At 38.8% G+C, this 26,275-nt stretch overlaps 1 protein-coding gene across 21 annotated transcripts in view; it reads right to left on the bottom strand.

The window, feature by feature from the left end:
- The window catches only part of LOC136836296 (dentin sialophosphoprotein-like), a 377,513-nt gene that overhangs the window by 269,495 nt on the left and 81,743 nt on the right, over nt 1–26,275 (bottom strand). For all 21 annotated transcript variants that reach the window (XM_067100383.1, XM_067100393.1, XM_067100385.1 and 18 more), the window contains one exon: nt 14,056–14,131. In XM_067100383.1, the coding sequence (XP_066956484.1) occupies nt 14,056–14,131 (76 nt within the window). The remainder of the gene's footprint in view (nt 1–14,055; nt 14,132–26,275) is intronic.

Genomic DNA, 26,275 nt, shown 5'->3' with positions numbered 1-26,275 from the left:
ATAATTCAGACTATAGCAGCTGGTGTCTGTAGACTATAACCTAGGATTACATACCCTAAAGGTGATTTAAATAACCTGGATTAGGCAGTAACCTAAGTGAAGGTAAGTACCTTTTAAGACATATCCTTTTATGGTCCTAGGCAGCAACCTAGTTTACAACAAGGACCCTAGGATTTGATAAACAGGCTACAGAATTTTTTCCTTTATATAGCCTGTATATTAAGCATGAGCTAAATAATCCAGGACTAGACTAAGTGACAACCTTCTACTAAATATCCCATTATTGGACTAAATTGTTAGCCTAGAACCAAGTAATCTACGATTAGATGAAAATAGTAACCTGTGCCTGATGAGATGGTAGCCTAGCTTTAAGGCTACATAGTAAGGCAATTGTTTTACGTAACCCATACCCTTAAGTTTGGATTAAATAATCCGGATTAGGTAATATCCTTGATTAGAGTAAGTGACACCCTAGCTATAAGATTACACATTATTGGGTTACTGTTTTATATAATAGACCAAATAACCTAGGCTTGACTACAAACAACAACCTGAGTTAGACAAACATAGTAGCCTAACTATAAGGTTACATACTAGTGAGTTTCTGGTTATATATTGCCTATACATTTAAGAGTGATCTATAATAATCTGGATTAGGTAATACCCTATACAAGGCTACGAAAAAACAAATATTTAAGCCTAGGATTTCATATAAACAGTATTCTAGAATCAATAAAAATACCCTAAGTTTTTTACAATACGGTCACCTGTCTAAAAGGCTACGTACTGGCGAAGTCTTTTGTAGCCTATACTGTTACAAAAGATATAAACCTAGAATAGGCAATAGCCTAACTAGATTAAGTAGGAATCTCTTTTTAAGGGAATATCCTGCTGCTAGCTTTGAAACAGTGTGGCTGAGTATCAGACAAAAGGGTAGTCTCGGCTACATACAACATTTAACCAGATTATAAGAAGGTTATTTTTTGTATAGTTGATGTCCTTAGGTTTTAAATAAACCTAAAATAAGAAGAGGCTTTGAATAGGTGAAGCGAAAACCCTCCAAGAAATCCTCTATGCTTAGCTTAATGTAGATTATACTAGAAGCATTAACCTAAGCCATATAAAACAGTAGCTTGAGTCAGTAGCTTGGGTTAGTTAAACAAATTAGTTCATAGAAAATTAGTCTGAATGGCATGACATTTTAGAATTAATAAAATTTCACATAGCCATTGCCAAAGGGCTAACAGTTTAAGTAATATAGCCATATACAGGTGCCAAAACTAACCAAAACCTTTTTCATAGATATTTTATAAAATGTATTACAACCAGACACTAGTATTCTAATTAAACCGTAAATTGGAATATGCTAATGATACAGGGATTTACAAAAATGTTCCCTGTTAGTTATAAAAAACAATTTATACTAATTGGTTTCTAATAACAAGTTTGTTTTTCACTACAGGGCTGCCCATTATGTTGGACCCTCAGCTCAAGTATTCCATAATAAATTGCTTGGTTTGCTTTTTGCCAGTGGGTATGGCCTATACCACCTGCCATAGCCCTTGTAAAAAAAAAAAAAAAAAAAAATGCTTGGCTGCCAGATACGTGCAAAATTTGTAGTGAGCTCTTGGCAGCAAGTTCTAAGGATGAAATAGTTGTTTTAAGCTGTCTCAATGGGTTCTAAGGTTCAGCAAGGGCAAGGAAGGGGGAGATTATATCTTTCCAGCAGAAATCCAGCAGCAGATATTTAACCCTTTCTCAAAAGATCTATGTTTGGGCAAAACCCAGTAACAATAGTCCCCAATACCTCCCAGGTTAACCCTGCAGAGGAAATAGAGATATCTTCACTTGGAGGTGATTTTCTTACAAAAGAATATGAAGTTGATATTGCTACTAAAATGACGTTGCTGAACCAAGAAGGATCAAGGACAAACCTTTCAACTAACCATGGGAGAAACCTTCCAGAAGGCATTCAATCGCCCATGCAGCTTTCAGAAGCTGAACAGGATCCTTCTCCCAAAAGGGGATACAAGGATCCAACTAACCCCAGTTGAAATGACTACATTTTCTGAGGAGTATAGCAACTCACCCAGGACCACTCACCTGGGTAACAGGCAGTCACAGTTCAGCTGTGGGTGATCAGTTGCAAGATCCCCCAAAAGGGATACACAGTTTGTGTCTTTTGATCAATTCCATAAGGAAATTATGAGTAGCATTAAAGATGCCCTTCCCATAGAACGGCAATATATAAGGGACATATTACACGATTCCAAACAGAAAATCAAAGTAACCAAGGCAGCAATGTGCAATCCAAAATGTAAAAGTACTACATCCTGCAACTGAAAAGGGAGAGTGGAAACAAATTCTGCCCAAAAAAGGCTTAAGGTTAGAATTCCAAATGAAACCATCAAAGTGGCCAGTTTGGACTATAAAACTTTAGATCAAGACACAACAGGGGCTCCAATATTCTCCCCTGATGATACTGATAATCCTGGGGAGATGCCTCAGTGTGCACTTTCTCTCCTGATGGTATGTATCTAATCAATGAGAAAAACCATGATCGAACTTGTACATATGGGGTTTAGAGACAGGGCAGGATTCCCTAATAAAGACTGGTGCCAGATACCACCTTCTCCAGACATGGAGAAACCTCAAAAAGAGTCAGTTCTCTTATCTGGGAATACAGCATTAAAAGCTATAGATGACCCTTTTTACCAAGTCAACAGAAGATGGATCCATACTCCCATTATGAATAAAACCCAACTTGCTAATCAAGTACCCCCTACCTTCTGTCCCTTCAATTTTAAAACAATTAACCATGTGAAGGCAGACTTTCAGAATTGTGTAGTAACTTGAAAATGGGAGCCAATGACAGAACTACAACCATCTGCCAGAGTCCTGGTTTCAAATAATTCCACCAAGGAATGGGCTATGCTTCAACTTCCTTTTGAGAGGAAAAAAGTCCCCTTAGATGTAGCTACTCAGCAATTTGGGATCCCTATGTGAAGAACCTCAGCTTTGTCAGAATTTCGTGCTAAGACCCACCGCCTTACTATCCTAACCTCTTCCACCTTGCTGGAAGTTGCCACCAAAAGACTTCAAGAAGATTCCAGGATAATTTTTGCCGTTGTGGCTAAAAGTCTTACGAGAACCCTATGGGAAGCACTCTATGACTTTTTAGACTGGCACACAAAAGTGTGAATGGAAACATTGGAAGACTCCAACAAGTCACTTCCCAATGTGACTGCTTTATTACAGTCTAACCCCTTCTGTAAGGACCTGTTTCAGGATTCTGTTGTAACTCAACTCAACAAGCAAGCCCACCAACAAAACTGTATAGTGTACACTCTTATGGGAAAAGATTTCAGGAGGAAAAAAAGTTTTCCCGTTACCCAAAACAGAAAAGGCTCCCTTTGGTCAAAAAACATACAAGCCTTCAGTCATCTCCAAATGCTTTCCTCATAAACAAGTAGGTGGTCAGAAGGGACAATCCCGTTCAAAGGGACAACAACATCCAGTTCAACAAGGACATCCTTTTCACTAGGTCCAAAAACAGTCTTATAAAGGAGTCCAAAAACAGTCTTATAAAGGAAAAGGAAAAGCAATGCCAGGAATGCCTATCAAGGGAAAAGTTAGTGGAAGCGAGGGATACCAATAGGAATAGCTTGGTCGGGGGTCAACTTCAAAGACACCACAGGGAATGGAAGTCTTCTCCTTGGGGGCCACAGCATTATTCTCAACAGGGCTGAGGTGGAAATGGTCTCATCTATCCCAGCCGCCCCCCCCCTTAAAGGGGTTCTTTAAAAAACCAGACTCCTCTCTGGAAGACTATGTGCAGAAGGCCCTGTTAAAGGGAGCCTAGAGATACAGTGTTCCTGAAAAGGATTCTTCGAACGAAAAGTGATCCTCGACCTATCAACAGTGAACAAGCAAACAGTTTGCCAAAGGTTCCAGATGACTACCACTGTCCAAGTACATTCAGTCATTCCAAAAGTGACTTGGATAGTTTCTATAGATCTGAAAGATGCATACTGGCACGTCCCTATCACCGCTCCCTTTTGCCCCTTCCTAGGGTTCCTGGTAGGGAAAGATACGTACAGGTTACTCATGCCTTTTGGGCTAAACATTGCCCCATGAATTTTCACAAAATTAGTAACGGTGGTTATCTGGGAACTCAGAAAAGAAGGACTACAACTAACAGCTTACCTAGAAGACTGGTTAATCTGGGCATCCATAAGAGCAGAGTGCTTGTAAATCCTAAGAGCAGTGGTCAACAGACTCCAGTCAAAAGGTTTTATAATAAATTGGAAAAAAGCCCGTCTCACGCCCAAAAGATGCTTTCAGTGGCTGGGACTGTGTTGGGATACTCTTCAGGGGTTGTTGTCTCTCCCCATCAAAACTCAGAACAGGATATGGAAAAGCCTCAAAAGGTTCCTGGCACAGCTCAGAGCTTCCAAAACGGCAATTAAACTTACGATGGGTCTGCTGCAGCTTGCATCAGTAATAGATCCAATACTCAGATTGCAACTAAAATATGTGACCAAATTCTGGCTATCACATGCGAGAAAAAGATGTGAGACAGACCTCATCAAAGGAATAAAAAAAAAGTTGGGGAGATACCTCGGCCTTGGACGTGGAAGGAATCTCTGGTGAAACAGGTCGCCCTGACTCCTCCATCTGTATGAATGACAATACACACAGATGCCTCGTTGACAGGTTGGGGAGGACATTGGGAGGATCGTCAGGTGGCAGGGTGGTGGTCAGCTACTCTTGAGAATTGTCATATCAATTTCCTGGAGCTGATGGCTGTCTTTTTCTCTCTCAAAAACCTCAAACCTCCAGAAGGCAACCACACTTTGTTGGTTCTAGACAACACAACTGCAATGTCTTACATCAGGAGATTGGGATCACACTCACCTCCTCTCAATAGGATACCGCTAGCCATCCTTCAGATGGCGCAAGTAAAGGAGTAGCATCTGTCTGCAATTCACCTCACAGGGTCTCTCAATGTATCAGCAGACTCTAACAAGGGCAACAGCCTCAACAGAGTGGATGTTGGACAACCACTCTTTTCAAAGAATAGCCAACATGCTTCCACAACTGTAAGTGGACCTTTTCGCCACATACGAGAATCACAAACTCCCAGTATGTGTGTCTCTAAACTTGGACAATCAAACAACAGCAAGAGAGACGCCTTCCTATTAGGAACAATATATCTTTTTCCTCCATTGCCCCAGATTTCGAAGGTTTTGAGTGAACTTCTAACCTTCAAAGGAACAGCTTACTTAATAGCCCAAATTGGCCAAACAGGCACTGGTTCTTATTACTTCAACAATGGGTGAAAGGATCAATTCCACTATCATCCAATGTTGTATCCGAGAGTGTAGGAGGGAAAGTCATTTATGAATCCACCTTTCTGAGTGGAGACCTTCACGTATGGATTTTTAAAATTTTATCTACTGTGAAAACTACTTGCCCAACTTTGCTAGGTATCTAGTGCAAAACTTACAAGCATCACCTATCCAACAATACCAGTCCGTATGGAAGATATGGTTAGATTATATCCATACTGAGGGGACGACTTGAGATTTCTATAGAAACACTTAGATTTTCTTATATACCTTTTTGAAGAAAAATGTTTTGTGGATACAACAATCATGGCATACAAGGCAGCACTAATGAAACCTTTACTTTATGGATTCAGGATTGACTCCAGCATAGATGAGTTCACTTTCCCTTTGCTTTACAAAGACATGGTCCTGAAAGACTTCCAATTATTTGATCCCTGAACAAGGTACTTAGACTTCTATCTACCCCTCAATTCAGCAGACCCAATACAACCACAACTCGCATGCTACAGAAAGGCACTCTTCCTGATTGCATTAGCATCAGGAGCCCATATCAGTGAACTGGGCTTTCTTAGACGGGGGCAATACATCACACAAACTGCTGATAATCAATTATTATTGTCCCTGGCCCATCACTCCTGGCCAAGAATGAGGATCCTTTATGAAGGAAATCTTGTATTCTTATAAGAAAACTCAATTTAGCAGACAAAACATTATGCCCGTTCAAGCACTTCAGGTTTACCTAGAAGTCACGGCAAACATCCCAGAAGGTGCGATTTTCCTACACCCTAGCACGAATAAACCACTCTCTCTATAAGGGCTCAGAATAATTTTAATGTCCCTCATTAAAAAGGCAAACCCACACTCCCAAGTCACATGACGTTAGAAAACTAAGTACGTCATTGCCTTCTCCAGAAAAGTCTCTTTCGAAGAAGTCTGCGAATGTACTGGGTGGTCATCAGAGACAGTATTCTTTTCTTAAAATATACTACCATGAGATTTGTTCAAGTACACTGTGTATCAGTAGGTGGTATGGTTAGTCCTGACCCCATAGGCGCTACGGCGGAAAACCAGGGGTCTTACCAACGGGTGGGGATGCTATCTTTTATCACCAAAACCCAAAATGTTTTCAGAATAAAGACTGGGGCTTGAAACCTGTGGCTTGACCTCAGACCACAAATTTTTTTTTTTTTTTTTTTGGGTGGGGGGGAAGATTAAAAGATGGTGGATGTGCATACGCAGCAGTCACTTCTGCTTCTTGCAGGTTTTGATATTGGAAAACTGGGTTCAGCTTCGCTGAAGACACAGAAAATACCCTCTTACCACTGAGTCCATTATACTCTTATCACATGTCATAGTGTTTTTCATTACGACACAATACCTGGCTACAAGACCAGGCTAAAAGATATTTCTTTGATATTAGTCTAGTCAAAATGGAGCGCTGGCACAACATGGAGGGGTATCTCCTTGAGGATTCAACAGCAACTGCCAAATAATAAGTTTTTCCTATGTCAAAACCTGTTTGTTATATCCACGTCAAAAGCTCAAAAAAGTCATCATAAAGTTTGGAAACAACACAAAAAATTTGTGGAAAATTAATTCCTGAATCTGTCTACTCTGAAAATAAATGGAAATCTTAATACCCAACTTATATAAGTTGCATTAAAAATAGGAAAACATCTCACAAATATCCAGTAAAAAACTATTCCCCTCTATTTCAAAACATCTGTCATCTAATGGAAAATAAGAACCCTTAATGATGCTGTAAAGGCGTCAAGCGCCTCTTCATTTCTGCATTAATCACGTCATGCATATTACCTGTTATTATTTCATATTTTTATATATCTCTCCATACGTATTATTGTCCGACCTTTCCGCCGATGTATGTAACCACTTTTGTACGTTTATTGTAACATGAATTATTCTCATTTATATGTCATCTAACAAACACAAATTCTTGTCCAAATGCGTGACATGGGATCCACAGGTCGGTGACCACCTTTCCGTCCGCATTCCTCGATGTATACCTGGCTTCCGAAAAATAAATCAGTCATACCCAGACCTGTCGTCTTGAATCTCACAACTACTGACCCTGGAGTGACAGGTAAACATGTGGTTTTGGCCCAGCCATGAACAGACTAAATATGGCCATATTTGCTTTCAGTCTAGGCCTCTGAAAGCTCCTTCCTCAGAGGAACCCCATGGCATTTCGAACGGTTTTGGACCTTGCCATTCACGACTCACATTGACCACTCGAATTCTAACACCATTAGTGGACTAAATACAGCGCATACTTGCGTTTTGGTGTGTGACAGTAAAGATGGCAGAGTCTGAATTACAACGCAAATCCGGAAATCGTCTGCGTGCCCCTTTCGCCCACAAAGCCAGACGTGGTGAAGCTCCCCCCCAGTTTTCATGCCAAAACACAGTATCTTGGTTTCTGCGCGCTGATGCTCACTTCTGCGTGGCGCGCATCATGGATGAGAAGACCAAGGCAGACGTTACCATGACGACACTACTTGAAGAGGTCTTCAACAAAAATCTCCCCATGGCTTGACTCACAGCCAGACAAGGTCACGTACTTGGCCTTGCGAGACAAGCTGATACAAACATATTCCATGCCCGTCCCCAAAAGAGCACAGGGAGCAGTAGACCTGTTGACCCAGCCCCTAGGGGAAGCATCACCTAGGGACGCCTGGGACGAACTGCGAAGTCTGGCAAGGCAGACGGGCACAGGAAGGAACTCAGCCTGACAAAAGCAATATTCCTGTGGCGCCTTCCGCAGGAGGTGAGGGGCCAAATTAAAGAAGCAGAAGCCCTTCCCACAGACAAGCTGGTCGACGTCGCACAGAAAATCCACGAGGCCACTAAAGCCTCCAAACACGTCGCCGCCCCTGCAGCCGCTGGCCTTGCAGCTGCCACCCTCACAGACTGTAGCCTGACGACATAGGATGATGACCCAGAAATCATAAATTAGATTCTACAGGAGGAAGGCACTGCCAAGGGAACAGAGGGCGTGGATGTACCCGGCGTGGTGCTACTTCCACAGGAGGTTCAGCCCCAGTGCCAAGAACTGCAGATCCCCCTGTTCCTTCACAAAACGAGAAGGGTGGCCACAAGTAACAGCAGTGGCTGTGAAAGACAACATCTCCCGACCAGCAGGATTCTTCATCAGGTACGAAATATCAAAGTGGCGCCTGCTGGTTGACATGGGAACTATGCAATCAGTGTTCCCGCCATCGGAGGAGGACTACACCCGGACAGCTGACTCCATGCCCTCCCTGTTGGCCATGAACAGAACCCCCATCAGCTGCCATGGAACCATGACCTGCACAATCTCCATCTTGGGCTGCAGGTACTGCTGGCCTTTTGTCATCGCGGAGGTCAAGTTCCCCTTCCTGGTCGCCGATTTCCTGGGACACCACGGACTCCTGGTCGATGTCGGTAGGCAATGCCTTCTTGACACCGGGATCTGCCACTTCCAACCACTCTCCACTGGACCGGGGTTGCCCGCCGTCTGCTTCACAGCCTCCAACAATTATGCCGCCCTCCTCCAAGAGTTCCTGGTAGTTTTTAAACCAGAGCTCTGCCAGTTGCCGGGGGCTGGGGCCAAGCACAGCATCTTCCACCACTTAACTAAAATGGGCCCCGCAACTCATGCCAAGTTCCGTCGCCTGGCCCCCCCGCCCCAAAACTACAAGACGCCAAATGGGCTTTCAACGAGACGGAACAAATGGGCATCTGTACCAAAGCATCGAGCCCATGGGTGTCTCCCCTACATATGGTAAAGAAGTCAGATGGCTCCTGGAGGGCCTGCGGAGACTACCGTCATCTGAATTTAGTTACACCACCAGACCACTACCCACTGCCGAACATGCAAGACCTGATGAGTGCCCTTCATGGGGCCAAGGTCTTCACTATGATGGACTTGCTTAAATCATACTTTCAGGTTCCTGTGCATCCTGACGACGTTCAAAAGACAGCCATCATCACGCCGTTCGGGACGTACACCTTCTCCTACTCCACAATCGGTCTCAGGAGTGCAGGGGCCACATTCCAATGCCTGATGGACACCATCCTGGGGAACCTGCCCTTCTGCATCTGTTATGTAGACATCCTTATCTTCTCCAGTCCCCAGAGGAACACCCTTGCCACGTCCGCGCCATCCTGAAATGCCTACAGGAGAATGGATTAGTCGTCAGGTTTAACAAATGTACATTTGGGGTGGAAAAAATGGATTTCCTCGGACACGAGATCTCCCCAGCAGGAGTACACCCCATGGCCTCAAAAGTGAAAGCAATAGAAAAGTTCCCAATGCCGCAGACAATCAAGGACCTTCAAGAGTTCCTTGGCATGGTGAACTACTACCACTGTTCCATCGCAGGCATCGCCCGCATCATGTATTCCCTGACAGTAGTCCTGAAGGGCAAGTCAAAAACGCTGACGTAGGATGCTCCGTAGCAGCAGGCGTTCGAAGAGACAATGACAACCCTCGCTAGTGCCACCACCTCGACGCATCATAACCCCACCACTGTCCTGAGACTCACCACCGACAGCAGCAACATTGCCTGCGGGGCAGTGCTCGAGCCAATAGTCGACGGCGCCCCCTCGACCTCTAGCCTTCTTCAGTCACAAGTTATTACTGGCAGAGACCCGCTACAGCGCCTTCAACAGAGAGCTGCTTGCAATCTACCAGGCTGTGTGGCACTTCAAATACCTGCTTGACGGTACTCAATTCACCATCCTCACGGACCACAAGCCCCTGGTGCACACATTCGCGAAGGCAGGCGACGCGCGGTCGGCAAGGCAGCAGCAACACTTGGCCACCATCTCCAAGTTTGGTTGCACCATCACCTACGTTCCCGGCAAGAAGAATCCAGTAGCCGACGCCGTCACGGGTGGAAATCAATTCCCTCCACCTCAGCATAGATTACGAGGACCTGGCAAGGGAGCAAGTAGCAGACCTGGAAATGACAGCCTACAGGACAGCACTGACGGCACTCAAGTGGGAGGATGTGCCCTAGGGAGATTCGGGCGCAACGCTTCTCTGTGACAAGCACTGGTTGCCCCCACCCACTGGTCCCCGCCTTGAGGAGGAAGCAGACGTTCAACATCATTCACAGCCTCTCCCAACCATCAGGGCGTACAATGGCACACCTGATGACAGAAAAGTTCATGTGGCACGGCATCAGAAAGGATGGCCGCCAGTGGGCGAGGAGCTGTATCCCGTGCCAAACCAGCAAGATCACAAGGCACACAGAATCAGGCATTGGTGATTTCCCCCAACCTCGTCGACACTTCGGCCACATCCACATAGACGTTGTTGGGCCTCTACCACAGTCTGGGAGCGCTAGGTACCTCCTGATGGTCATAGATCGCTCCACTCGCTGGCCAGAGGCGACACCTATGGAGGAGGTGTCAACAGCATCCTGAGCAGCAGCCCTCCTCTCCAGTTGGATCAGCTGCTTTGGGGTGCCAGACAGCATTATTACAGGCAGGGGCTCAGCATTCCTGTCAGAACTCTGGGTCTCACTGGCATGCCTGATGGGTATGACACTTCACAGCACGACAGCCCACTACCCCGCAGCAAACAGCATAGTAGAGAGGACACACCGCTCACTGAAGGCAGCTCTAATGGCCCGTTGCACTGATGAAAACTGGAAGGCCCAGCTCCCCTGGGTCGTGCTGGCTCTCCGCACCGCACCGAGGGCAGATGGTGACGTGTCCCCCACAGAAAAAACTCTATGGAGAAACACTAGCTGTTCCAGGGGAATTCTTCCCGCCGTCAGCCGACGGCACAGACAACCCCCTCCCAAGGTTGAGGGTACTAGCACAGAAGTTCGCGACTTGCCATAAGACCTTTGTGGACAGAACCAACACTTACAGCCCGGCCAGCCTGGATTCCTGCACTTATGTCTTCGTCAGGATAAGACGCCCATTGCCCACCCTTGACCAGGTCCTACAGGGGCCCTTACCGAGTCATCGACAGGACCCCCAAGGTGTATCTCATCGACGTCCACAGCTGGGAGAATTGGGTTTCCATCGACAGGTTAAAACCAGCATTCTTGTTAGACAGCGAAATCCAAGAGGAAGCAGGCAGATGTCCCAGGGTCCCCCGTCAAAATGCGCCCGCAGACATACCTGCCGCCCCCCCAAGGAGGGGCCGTGGGTGCCCCAAAGGCCATGGGTCACCTCCTGCTCCCCCAGTGCCTCCGTGATTAACTTCCATGTCAACCAATAATTATCTCCGTAATCATTGTCTTGGGGGGGAGTACTTGTAAAGGCATCAAGCGCCTCTTCATTTCTGCATTAATCATGTCATGTATATTACCTGTTATTATTTCATATTTTATATATCTCGCCATACATATTATTGTCCGGCCTTTCCGCCGATGTATGTAACCACTTTTGTACATTTATTGTAACACAAATTCTTCTCATTTATATGTCATCTAACAAAACACAAATTCTCGCCCAAATGCGTGAAATGGGATCCGCAGGTCGGTGACCACCTTACCGTTCGCATTCCTCGACATATACCTGGTTTCCAAAAAATAAATCAGTCATACCCAGACCTCTCGTCTTGAATCTCACAATGCTAAACCTATGTTACATGGACTGGAAGATGACTTTCAAAAACTGGATCTATCTACCCTAGGTGACGATACAATCCTTTACAAAATACTACAGCATCTACCAGAGAAATTGAATGAATCTTTTTTTTATTACATTAAAATCTGGGAAACAAGGATTCTACCAAAGAGCTGGAAAACCGCACTGATAATCCCAATACTTAGTAGCTACAAACTTGTATCTGTAAGTTGAAGGAAATAATGGTTTCTGGAAAGAGTGATGCAAACCAGACCCAGTTCAAACCACATCTAGCCAAGTTTTGCTAAGCAGTGTCAAAATATAAGGGTTTTCTTTGACCTAGAAAAAGTATATGATACAACTTGGTGTTTTGGCTTTTTAAAACAAGTGTACGAGTATAAAAGGAAATACGATAAGATCTATACTTTTTTCTTTTTTAACAAAGAGGTACTTTAGGGTTAAAACTGGGAATTATGTATAAAATCCCCTTATGTGAAAATCGGGTCCTTCAATGCAGTGTTCTGAGTCAATTTCACAGTTGCCATTAACATATTTTGGAAAGAGTACCTCCAACAGTAAAAGGCTCCTTATTTGTTGATGGCCTGGCATAATACTGTACAAGGTATGGTGCAGTATCTGCATGTTAACATATGCAAAGAGCTATTAATGCATTAAACAAGTGGGCAGATGAACACACATTTAGGCTGTGTCAGTAACAGCTGCTGCCCAGTTTCGTACACATACGGCTAATGAAACCATACCAACTATTACTCTAAATGGAAATAATTTATGCTACGCTACAGAAATGAACTTTCTGGGATGACTTTCGATGTAAACCACACTGATCTGCTACATGAAAATTAAAAAAAAATAATTAAATATATTAAAAGTTGTATTTGATTTTAACTGAGTATGACAATAAAGTATCTCTATTGAGACTGTATGTTCGATCCAGACATTAGCTTCCAAGTATATTTCTCTGCTTCCAAACCAATATGGGTCTTAAGACTGCCCAGGACCTCTCGGAAATTTACCAGTCGAGAGTTTGGTGGTGATTCACATGCATTGTCAATAGAACTATGAAGACTTGAGCCAGATTTTTAGTATACCAAGTGACTTAAAAGCTTAAAAATTGATCCAACATTAGCTACTGACTGTGTGTGATTCCAGAAGGTTTGGAACAACCTCTTTTAATCCTTTCCAAAGCCAGCATCTTGAAGAACTTGAGGATTATAACATCAATTTTCAAAAGTCCTTGAAACAGAACTTACAACAATCCCTCCATAGTTTATTCCAGAAACATACATTGGCAGTAAAAACACAGAGAAAAAGATGACCTGGAAGAAACTATAAGAAGTAAATCTTTAGAACATGATACTCTTAAAAATGAAGGGAAAATTTAACTAATGGATCGAAATCTCAAGATGGAGTGGAGTAATATGTGGAGTCATATATATATTGGTAAACTACCAGACACTGCCTCTGATTTTACTCCTGCAGCAACAGGCATGGGCAAAGCTAAGGGCCCTCCCCAAAAACCATTTAAAACCCTCAGCCATTTAGTGATTCTAGAAGTATCTTGGAAGCACTAAAAAATTTCAAATCTTTTCACCCATTAATTAAAAAGCTTCATTTGTGCTCTTTAACCTCTCTTAAGCATAAATCTATTGAGTTTTGTTGGATTCCCACTCACCCAAGAATACAAGGAAATGAATTAGTTGAGAGAGAGGCTATACAGTAGATGCCACAAAGTGCAAATAAGTGATAAAAAAAAGTTCTATGCTGTGATATGTGAAAAATCACTAAAACTGATATACTTGGTAAGTGGCAACACAGGTGGTCATCATCCATCTTAACCATTAATATGAAATATGAAAATATTTGAGGAGAGATTGTTTCTACAGATCTGGCTCTAATGCTAACAGAAGGTTAAGGTCAGTCTGACCAGCCTCAAGATTGGGCTTACTTGACTGACCAATAATTTTGTTTTGGAAGAGTCTGCTGTCTGCTGAGCAATTCTGGTTCACAGCTCCTGATATAACCATTTAGATGGTAACTCTACTTGAAATTCATCTAAGCTTCAAACTAGAAATATTTAATCAGAGTTCACACTCACTTCCTTTGGGTTCCTTGCCCCTTCCATGCTTGTGGTGATATTCTTGGGACCAACGTTCCTCATACCTATCCTCTCTCTGAAAAAAAAAAAAAAAAAAAAAACACTGATCACAATGACTGTAAACATACATACACCGTCAGTGTCTGTTAAAAATACTAAGACTTTTAAAAGTAATTGTAAAATAATAAAAAAATATTACAAAAAATTAAAAAGCACATCCTTCATTATTTAATTCTAAAAGTGTGACAAAAATATGGTAAAATACTTAAACATATTTAAAATAATTCCAAAGGTGTTTAAGAGGGAAAAATGTTAGTTGCTGTGCCAACTAAGCAAACCAAGAACAAAAAATACACAAACAATCAAGACAAATATATAAAACCATTAGGATTAAGTCTGTTACTATAAACACCTTACAATACACTGCTATACATACAGACTTGAAACTGTGTGAGAGAGAGAGACTAATGTTGCATTCTGTATTTCCTCCTCTTTCAGGTCATTAATACTAATAATAAAAAATACTAATAAAAAAAGTCGCATATATTAAAAGAAATCACAATTAGATTACAATATTGCCATGCAATTCCAGATACGAAGGTTATGTTAATACTGAATATATACAGACATTTTTGTTTTTGCTTAAGGAAAACAATGTTGCAACAACAGTTTTATCACATGTCATTTACAATTTTTTATATTATAATACCCTAACATAATTAACCTAGAAATTATTCACAGTATGTCATGTATTCAAAAGTGGTGAGTAGCTTAGTGTATAGTGTGTAATACCATTTTATGATGGATATGAATCTGCCCCACTCAATATCCTGCACCCTCCCCACCCACCCCACAACACACAAAAACACACACACAAACATGCAAGTTGAGGGGATTCTGTAGCCTACCCACGAAAAGATTAAATGGAAAACTTGTCAGTAGTCAAAATACTCCAAAAGAAAAACTGCTACTTTAGTAGGCCTACCTAAAACCTAGTGTAGTTTCATGTCACAAATTCTGGTACATGTAACAGGGAAAATAGTTTTTGTGTGCTGGTTCAAGTTTTTAGTTGCACTGTTTCATTCTGGATTTAGCAGGCAACCTGGTGTTCTCTTTCTTCTATAATATCCCTCCACAAGAGGTTAAGTTGCTTTTTCACTTTCACAAGTACTACAACAATGAATTTTATGTGCTCTGTGGTTTACTTGCAATAAATAAATAAATATATATATATATATATATATATATATATATATATATATATTTTATATATATTTATATATATTTATATATATTTATATTTATATATATTTATATATTATATAATAAATATATATATTTATATATATATATATATATATATATATATATATATATATATATATATATATATATATATATATTATATATTATATTATATATATATATATTTATATATATATATATATATATATATATATATATATATATATATATATATATATATATATATATATATATATATATATATATATATATATATATATATATATATATATATATATATATATATATATATATAGTACATACACAGTCAACCCCTTTATTCCCGGGAATGCGCACCACGTCCCCTGAATAGCTAAAATTCACGAATACTTAAAACCCCTCTAAAAAGGCTTACAACCGCATATTTTGATAGTTCAAAACACCCAAAAAACTCTAAAAATGCATATACCTGGATATTTTAATAGTTTTACCACAAAAAGTGCATTTAGTCACGAAAATGATTTAAAAATACAGTAATTTGTGAATATTTCCCTACGAAAAATACAGAGAATAGGCGAATTTTCTGCGGGTGTGTATAATCGTTCCACAGAGAAATCTATGAATAGGTGAAGCCGCGAAATCGGAACTGCAAATCGGCAGGGATCCACTGTACATACATAAATCAGTTCCAGATGGCTGGTCGAAATGCGACTTATTTGAAATATGAAACAAATTTCCCCATAAGAAATAGAGGGAATCTGGATAATTCGATCCAACCCACCCAAAAAGTCGCCTTTTAAAAAATTTTTCTGTTATTAATGTTTTCAAAATTAAATTAAGCGTGTAAAGTAATAAGCAAGTACGTTACATGAAGTAAACTTTTCGAAAACCTTTGTTTCCGTGCACGAGCTAAAAATTCGATTTACGAACTGTTTGGTAAAAATGGCGCGCGGCCGGCTGGGATTGAGGGAGGAGAGATGGGATCTCCTCCAGGAAACCGAAGTGCTCGCAGTAGCCAGAGGTTGATAACAAAATCAATTTTATTCACATTTTGCAAGGATATTCAAAGGAATCGAGTGTGTGTGAGTGTGTGTGTGTGTGTGTGTGTGTGTGTGTGTGTGTGTGTCCGATTGCGTGTCTGAGAGAGAGAGAGAGAATCAGCATCCAGCAGATGTGAAAACAATCCCTTACGCGTGTATGATTGTCGAATTGTTTACACTTCGATCTTGAGTGCAAGGAGATTAATTATGACAATACATCAACTTACTGTTACCAAACGGCTGAATTTAAATTACTGTCCAATAAACATGCGGATTTTGCAAACGAATAGGTCAGTAATAAGTAAAGAATGCATGTAAGAAAAGGAGAGAGAGATCAAATAACTTTTCACAAGGAGGTCGTTTACAAAAACAATCAAAGGCGCGCAGAAGCTGAATGTGGCGCCAGTTGTGTTTCATAATGTGGGGATGAGTTACTTTTACAATGCCAAAAATTGTAAAAAGCAAGTGTTACTCGATAGTTACTTTACCGTAACAAAAAAGAAGTGATGCCAGCAAATCGAGTGTAAATGAAAGAAATGGGCGAAATGCAGTGAAAAAGAAAAATCATCTGAGCCCAGCTGGGAAGTAAGTGGGAAGTAGAGCCCAATAACCCACGACCATCCTCCCCCCTCTCCTCTCTACCGTCTCAATCTGCGCAGTCCCGAACACTCGCTCAAGTAGAGAAATCTTTCGGTTTTTTACCGTCACTGTATTGCATTTGACTGTTTATATATTGTATCATTACGATAATTTACTGTGAAATTCCGTTCTTTTATTCTTCTGTGTGAATTGTTACTGCTTTTATGTACTTACAGTAATGTTTTTACTGTCTCTTCTCCTTCTACTCAACAATATAAATGCTTCCTCCCTCTATCTCAAGTCAGCTAGGCATCACTGCAGTGACATATGATTTTGTTCATCTTTTATGTTAAATTTCATTTTAAATGCTTTATTCTTTTATTTATTCTGTTTTTCTCGCAGGACGAAGTAGGTTTTTATGCGTTTCATATTTTCTCATTTCATTTTGTTGCAGAATTTTATGGTGCTCATTATTCACTTGTCCGCGGGGGAATTCTCACTAATTCGCGAATTTTTTCATAGAGCAATATTCACTAATTACTGTATTTTAACTTTATTTTCATGAATAAATATATTTTCATGATAACAAATGAGTTACTATTTTTCAAATGTTAATATTAATGTAAACACAGCAAAATAGCTATAAAATGTTTAATGCAAATTAAATAAATCTGTAATACAAATCGTAAACTTGTTAAGCACATTCTGGGGTCCTCCCTGGAATGACAGGTGGGCCCCAGAATGAGCTTAACAAGTTTAAGCTCTCTCTCTCTCTTCTAAGGGTATGTAAGATATATCTGAAATTATATTACTGTACTGTAAAGTGTTTTTGGATGATAGAGCATAATGTAAACTATCTAAAATATTTGCTAATTATTTTAATTTTATTTTCCAGTCTACTTTTATTGATAAGCAAAAACTTGTACAGTAATCACGCATGGAAAATATGAGAAAATGAATGACAAAGTAACATCACGTTCATATATAAAACTATCCTGTACAACACAAATACACATACATGCATAAAAAATCAACCTTTCTCTTATCTGTGAGAGAGAGAGAGAGAGAGAGAGAGAGAGAGAGAGAGAGAGAGAGAGAGAGAGAGAGAGAGAGAGACTTCAGAGTTAACACATCAGATCACAGTAACTTGCTGGGGATGAGACTTCACAATGGCTGGGAGGAGAATACGAATGCTGAATGTTGCCTACATATAAAATTAGGATTTTACATATTTTTACAGTGATTAGAGATGAAACATCAACAGTGATAAAATATTCTCCTGTGCACTATTATGTGTGATAATCATAGTCAACTAAACTTGTAATGAAATACGGTACAATAAATCAGACAAGGCAAAAAAATATGGCAACGCTGCCTTCGTCGACGTGTCGTGAACTTCCTGGATTTGTTTATTTTCATATTTTTATTTTTATTTTTACTTATGAAATTCGGATTTTAAATATTTTTATGGTGATTAGATCAATACAGTACAAATACACTCTGTATGTGAAATGACACGTTATAGATATTTTGCAGTGTTTTCTCATTAAAGTATATGTACAGTATACTGAGAGAGAGAGAGAGAGAGAGAGAGAGAGAGAGAGAGAGAGAGAGAGAGAGAGAGAGAGAGAGAGAGAGAGAGAGACTGACGGCACAAAAATTTTTTTTATAAATTTACGGGAGATGGTGAGGACTAACCACAAAACGATGTAAACCAAGATCTTACTGTAGTAAATAATTTTTTTAATCATAAATGAATTTGTATGTAATCACGAAAATACTAATATGACATAACAAACCTACCATTCTGTTTGGAGGTACATGTCCCGTCGTTCTATACAACCCCCATATTTTAGATATGCTCTATACAGTAGTACTATCCTAAAATACATACCTATACAGTAATTATCATTTCAAAATCTTACAGCACAGGAAAATATCAATGTACATAGAATGTATGCCCACTGCATTACAGTATATGCAGAACGTTGTGCAAAGTTATGTAGGCTAGAGAAAACGCGCATGTCTGAAAGACAGGGGGTACTTAAGAGTAACAGTTGTAGGCTGGTACTTAATTCTGCAACACAACTTTGAATTGATATTAGGGTGTTCTGGGATAATAGTTTGACGTATATTTTTTGTTTGACCTGTCAAGTTTGGCGATGAACTTAAAATAGGCAGTTATAAGAGTTTAAGGGGTGTACACAGACTACTTAAGAGTTAAGAGTAAAGGTAGTAGGAGAGTACTGTTATGTAAGTTTACTTTGGGTGTTTTGGGATGATGGTTTGGGGAGTATTTTTTATTTGAAATTATATTAAATTGTTTTAGTACGAAGATTTAAGGTATATTTTTGTTTGAAATATCAAATTAAGCAGTGAAATGTCAAAATAGGCAGTTATAAGAATTTTAGTTTAAGGGGTACAAGATATTTGGCAGTTATAAGCCAGTTTTAAGCATTTTTTGAGGATTTTCCATTTCCGCAGTATGTCCTGGAACCTATCCTGCATAAAAATGCATATTATATATATATATATATATATATATATATATATATATATATATATATATATATATATATATATGTATATATATATATATATATATATATATATATATATATATATATATATATATATATATATATATATCTATATATATATATATATATATATATCAGAAATTACACACACACACACACATATATATATATTAGGCAGTTCCCGGTTTGCTGATCTGTCCGAAGAAATATGGCGACGTTCTGAGGTTATGACGCTTTTTGAAAAATTCATCAGAAATTATTTCCCAGTTTTCACGACACCCAAAGTTCCAAGGGATTTTCTTAGCATTATTGACACGTCGTTTTTTGCCGATCCGACGGAAGAAATATGGCTCCAAAATTGCAGAATAATAAAAATTTGGAGGTTTTTTGATGAAAACTCAATAAAAATGTAGTTTACTGTACATCGTTTTTTTCAATACACCCAAAGCATTAAAAGTAAGATTTTCTTAGCATTATTGACGATTTTTGACGATTTTTCCATCCATAGGTTTACAACGATTTTCGGTTTACAGGGACAATACTGATAAACATACGTAAAAAATGGAACCCCTGACAGGGTGTCAGGAGGCGAGTTTGGAAAGTCACAAGCACTGGACTGCCTACAAATATATATATATATATATATATATATATATATATATATATAAATATATATATATATATATATATATATATATATATATATATATATATATATATATTTATATATATATATATATATATATATATACAATTACCAGGTGAAAAAATAGGTCCTGACCAGTTTCGACTTTATTTTCAAGCCATTGACGAAGGACTGATACAGAGTATTAGAAGTCACAAATACATATACTACAGGAACGTACTGACGAACATACACAACTGTTAGAGACTACGTATCCATCCATAGGCCGGTGTCAAGGTGGGAATGGCCTTCAAAACTCATTTGGCTAAAAATCACAGTATACTCTCAGGGGACAATACTGATAAACATACCAACCATAGGCGACAACAGATCCACACACCTGACAGGTGTCAGGGAGGCGGAGTTTGGAAAAGTCACAAGCACTGCTGCCCCCGCACTGTGTTTACAAATATGATAATCTTATTTTCGTACATCTCTATGGCCTACCTTAAAATTTAAACAATTTACAAATTTCTTTTTATATTAAAGGATCAAGTTTATACATCCCTTGACTGATATTCATATTATGGCTGTAACTTTCTTTTATAAAACTAGATTCAGTGATACTCCTTTCCAGTGTGTTATTAAAATATACAATCCTTTTTGCCCCTTCCCAATTGACCCTTAAACGCCTACTGGACGTATCATTTTTTTGTTTTGACGTCGACTAAAATTCTCTGTTGGGTGCCAAGGCAGCGAAAGTACCATATGTCGACTACAAAAAGTTCAACCTTCGGTCAACTTTGACTCGACCGAAATGGTCGAAAAACGCAAATTGTAGCTAAAACTCTTACATTCTAGTAACATTCAATCATGTACCTTCATTTTGCAACAAATTGAGAAGTCTCTAGCACAATATTTCGATTTATGGTGAATTTTTTTTTCTTACAAAAATTTAACTTTTTCTTACACCCCTTTGGTTTCTTTGTATTTATGGTTTTTATCTTTTTACGACCAAAAATTTTGTAGAAATTCTTTCGTTATTTTTTGTCGTAATTTTTGCACTGTTCTATATTAGCCTGTTACATAAAAATTTTTATATGTGAAAATGTGCGCAATTTCATGTACAATACAACAGAAAATAACTCATGGTTGTAGCTTTTATCAGTTTTGAAATATTTTCATATAAACCACGATAACTGCCAAAATTTCAACCTTCGGTCAACTTTGACTCGACCGAAATGGTAAAAACGCAATTGTAAGCTAAAACTCTTACATTCTAGTAATATTCAATCATTTACCTTCATTTTGCAACCAATTGGAAGTCTCTAGCACAATATTTCGATTTATGGTGAATTTTTGAAAAAAACTTTTTCCTTACGTCGTCGTCAGAAATTCTTTCGTCGCGTTGTCGTAATGTTTGCACCATTTTATATTAGTCGTTACATAAAGTTTTATACATGGAAATGTGTGCAATTTCATGTAGAATACAACAGAAAATAACGTATGGTTGTAGCTTTTATCAGTTTTGAAATATTTTCATATAAATCACGATAACTGCCAAAATTTCAACCTTCGGTCAACTTTAACTCGACCGAAACGGTAAAAAAAACGCAATTATAAGCTAAAACTCTTACATTCTAGAAATATTCAATCATGTACCTTCATTTTGCAACAAACTGGAAGTCTCTAGCACAATATTTCGATTTATGGTGAATTTCTGAAAAAAAACTTTTTCCTTACGTCTGCGCGCGGTAACTCGGCCGAACATCTCAGAAATTCTTTCGTCACGTTGTCGTAATGTTTGCATCGTTTTACATTAGTCGTTACATAAACTTTTATATATGAAAATGTGCGCAATTTCATGTAGAATACAACAGTAAATAGCTCATGGTTGTAGCTTTTATCAGTTTTGAAATATTTTCACATAAATTACGATAACTGCCAAAATTTCAACCTTCGGTCAACTTTAACTCGACCGAAATGGTAAAAAAACGCAATTGTAAGCTAAACCTCTTACATTCTAGTAATATTCAATCGTTTACCTTCATTTTGCAATAAATTGGAAGTCTCTAGCACAATATTTCGATTTATGGTGAATTTTTGAAAAAAACATTTTCCTTACGTCTGCGCAGTAACTCGGCCGAACATCTCAGAAATTCTTTCGTCACGTTGTCGTAATATTTGCACAGTTTTATATTAGTCGTTACATAAAGTTTTATATATGAAAATGTGCGCAGTTTCATGTACAATACAACGGAAAATAACTCATGGTTGTAGCTTTTATCAGTTTTGAAATATTTTCATATAAATCACGATAAATAGAAAAAAATCGACTTTCGGTCAACTTTAACTCGACCGAAATGGTCGAAAACTGCAATTGTAAGCTAAAACACTTACAGTCTAGTAATATTCAATCAATTAGCTTCATTTTTCAACAAACGGGAAGTCTCTAGCACAATATTTCGGTTTATGGTGAATTTTTGAAAAATACATTTTTTTACGTCCGTGCGTTACGAATTCATGCATCATTTTGTGATAATATTTTCTCTGTGTTGCTTTGATCGTTTTACAATTTTTTATATACCAAATTCATCGCAATTTAGTGTACAATACAAAGAAAAACAAAATAACCCGTTAGCTTTAACCGTTTTGCTCACAGCGCGATTTGTATAAAATTATATATGAAAATATTTTTTTGCGCTGTCATATATTTCAATATTTATATATGATAATGATATTTTTTTCCATTTCTGATGGTTGCATACTAAACGTCAGGCAATGACAAAAAAAATGAGCCAAAAATGAACTCTTTAATCTTAAAAACTAAGCGTGCTGTGATTTTTTGAACAAAACTTTTTTTCCGCTTCGGCGCTAACTCACCGAACGCCGCCGGCATACAGGAGACGTTTTTGTAGAGACTCGGCGTTTAAGGGTTGATAGCATGATTGTTCTCACTAACAAGTACAAAAATACCACTGTTCCCTTGTGCATATCTCACACATTGCTTATGCTGTTCTATTTTCTTTTCCAGTGCTTTACCCGTTTGGCCAATATAAAAGTTGTCACAAGACTCACAAGGAATTTTATATACACACCCTATAGTACTGTCAGGGGAGTTCTTGATAAGTACATGTTTCATTGTTTTATTGTTCTTAAATGCGACATTAACACCAAAATTCTTAAGAAGAAGGGTGATATCTTTCATATTATTATTATCAGGCAGTACAAGCAAATCTTTTTTGTTGTAAGGTTTCTTTTTTGGTTTTGATACATAGTCTTTTTTTGCCGCTTGCACTGCACTGTTTAAGACACTGTCAGGATATTTAAATTTCCTACCTGCATTGCTAATTTTATCTACTTCCTCATCGGTACATTCATGGCTACATACAGCTAATGCCCTTGAAAACATAGATGAAAACACTGATTTTTTTAACCTTAATACTTTGTCCAGAATAGAAATGCTCATAGGAAGAAATATTAGTGGGTTTTCTATACACACTATATTTAAACCCATTACTATTTTCTTAAGAATTAGAGGAATTTATTTCTGGTGATAGAAATTCATTTCTCGGTATAATGTGGTTTGGATTCCACAATGAGCTGTAGGTCCCGTTGCTAGGTAACCAATTGGTTCTTAGCCACGTAAAACAAGTCTAATCCTTCGGGCCAGCCCTAGGAGAGCTGTTAATCAGCTCAGTGGTCTGGTTAAACTAAGGTATACGTAACTTTTTTTTCTTCGTATGAGGACATCCAAAAAAGGTAAGCACCCATCATTTTCCATTTCCATAGTGAAGTCAATTGATGGTACTAATTGATTTAACTTGGCAAACAAGTTATTTACATCTTCGTTCCCTGGCCATACACAAATTATGTCGTCAACGTACCTAAACCACGTTACATTGTGTGGAATTATGTTATTTAGTATTTTTTCAAAAAATTCCATAGAGGGTTTCCCATTGCCATACCAAATTTTTGTGAGTAAAATTTACCATTAAATTCAAATTTACAGTCTTTCACACATAATTTAATCAGTTCAATTAAAGTGCTTTTAGAAAATGGGATATCCAGCTGTGTGTTTTCTAATAATTCCAATATCTTGATGTTGATATGTTTTTCCAATATAGCTCGTTGTATTTCACTAAACGGTTGATCTTCCAATTCCTTGTTGAAATTAGAAGACCAACCGTTTAGTGAAATACAACGAGCTATATTGGTAAAACATATCAACATCAAGATATTGGAAACTAAAAAGAATTTTGAAGATCCCACGAGAAAAAGAAGACACTTTGAAGCCTCAATACCACCAGACTGGAGAGATTCCCTACGTGAATACTGCCATGTGAAGATGAGGGTCAAGTGTATCGGAAACTGAAACACGACAATAAAATGAAACTGTTGACTGCAAGAAGCCCTTGGATCAACAACGTCAATCATGAATGTGTCAACTTATCAAACAAACATCTGGATAGAAATGCAACTAGTGCCTTAGGCTACGTTTAAACTTTGCTTTATCTACTGGCGGAAGGAACAGTGTGGAAATTACTAAAGGACTGTGGAATTTGGAAAAATATAGTGATTTAACGAGTGAAGAAGTGAACATAGTTAAGGTAGTGATTTATGGAAATATGAAAAAAATCACACACCACAGGCGTCCCCAAAAGATTTATGGCTGCTGTCAATGAACTGAAAAAAGATAAAAATATACACATAACAAGAGCAGATAAATCAGGTGCTCTTGTAATTTTAAATAAAAGAGAATATATAGAAAAAATGGATAATCTCTTGGGTGATGATAGCACATATAAAGAATTAAATAAGAACCCGTTAAACAGTGTGAACAGTGGTTTCAATAGGAAAGTGAGAAACCTGTTAAAAGGTAACGAAAGTCTTATAAAGAAGTTGTGTGTGACCTCTCCATCGTTACCGTACATGTGTGGTACAATTCTTCTTCGTTTTAACATGCTTTTTTCCCATTTTCTATATGGGGTAAGCACAATGTCTTCTTTACGAAGGTCTTTGATTTGGCGTTGGGGTAGGCTGTAGCCTCGATTGGCTGCCCTGCCTGACATCGCTCAGACCCCGGTAACGATGTGTAGGCTATGTATCGTGCCAATCCCCAGCTCCCTTTCTCCCAAGCAGCGAGGAGAACTAAGCGGGTAGGTCGACAGTTCGAGACGTGTGAGGTGTCTGTTATGTTTTTAGAAGATGTTGGAGTGGCTTTGTTTATGTGTGTATTAGTCCGTAACACCCATTCTGCTTTTTCAGCAAACCTATCCGTTGATTACATACGTAATCCCGGGGTGTCTACATGGATAGCAAAGTGTCCGCCTTTACTGACCAGTCAGCTGCGGATTTGAACCCGTGCCACGGACCTCTACGAAGTCCTAGACCGCTGCTCTACCGACTGAGCCACCGAGGCTCTGCATGTGTGGCACAATAAAAACCCATAAAACAAACTTTCCTGCCAGGCCAATTATCAGTTCAGTTGGTTCCACATCTTGCAACCTAGCGAAGTACCTTCTTGTGGATATTCTCAACCCATTGGTAGGTACTACTATCTCAAATGCTAATATCACGAATAATGTGGACCTGATAAATAAACTAAATAGTGTACAGATTAATACTGAATCCAGGCTTGTTAGTTTCGATGTAGTACCACTATTCACAAAGGTGCCAATTGATGATCTGATGGAGTTTTTATCGGAATTATTAGAGAAATCACAGCTGGATATCCCATTTTCTAAAACACTTTAATTGAACCAATTAAATTATGTGTGAAAGAATGTAAATTTGAATTTCATGGTAAATTTTACTAACAAAATTTTGGTATGGCAATGGGAAACCCTCTATCCCCAGTGTTAAGTAACTTATATATGGAATTTTTTGAAAAGAAAATACTAAACAACATAATTCCACACAACGTAACATGGCTTAGGTATGTTGATGACATAGCCTAATTTGTGTATGGCCAGGGAACCAGGGAACGAAGATGTAAATAACTTTTTGCCAAGTTAAAACAATTAGACTTTTTGCCAAGTTAAAACAATTAGTATCAACAATTAAATTCACTATGGAAATGGAAAATGATGGGTGCTTATCTTTTTTTGGATGTCCTCATAAGAAGAAATAGTAATGGGTTTAAATATAGTGTGTGTATAGAAAACCCACTAATATTTCTTCCTATGTGC

Source organism: Macrobrachium rosenbergii, chromosome 56 (genome assembly GCF_040412425.1).
Source record: "Macrobrachium rosenbergii isolate ZJJX-2024 chromosome 56, ASM4041242v1, whole genome shotgun sequence".
NCBI classification, from domain to species: Eukaryota; Metazoa; Arthropoda; class Malacostraca; order Decapoda; family Palaemonidae; genus Macrobrachium; species Macrobrachium rosenbergii.
The sequence above is the reverse complement of the archived record's forward strand: the minus strand, read 5'-3'. Positions and strand labels throughout refer to the sequence as shown.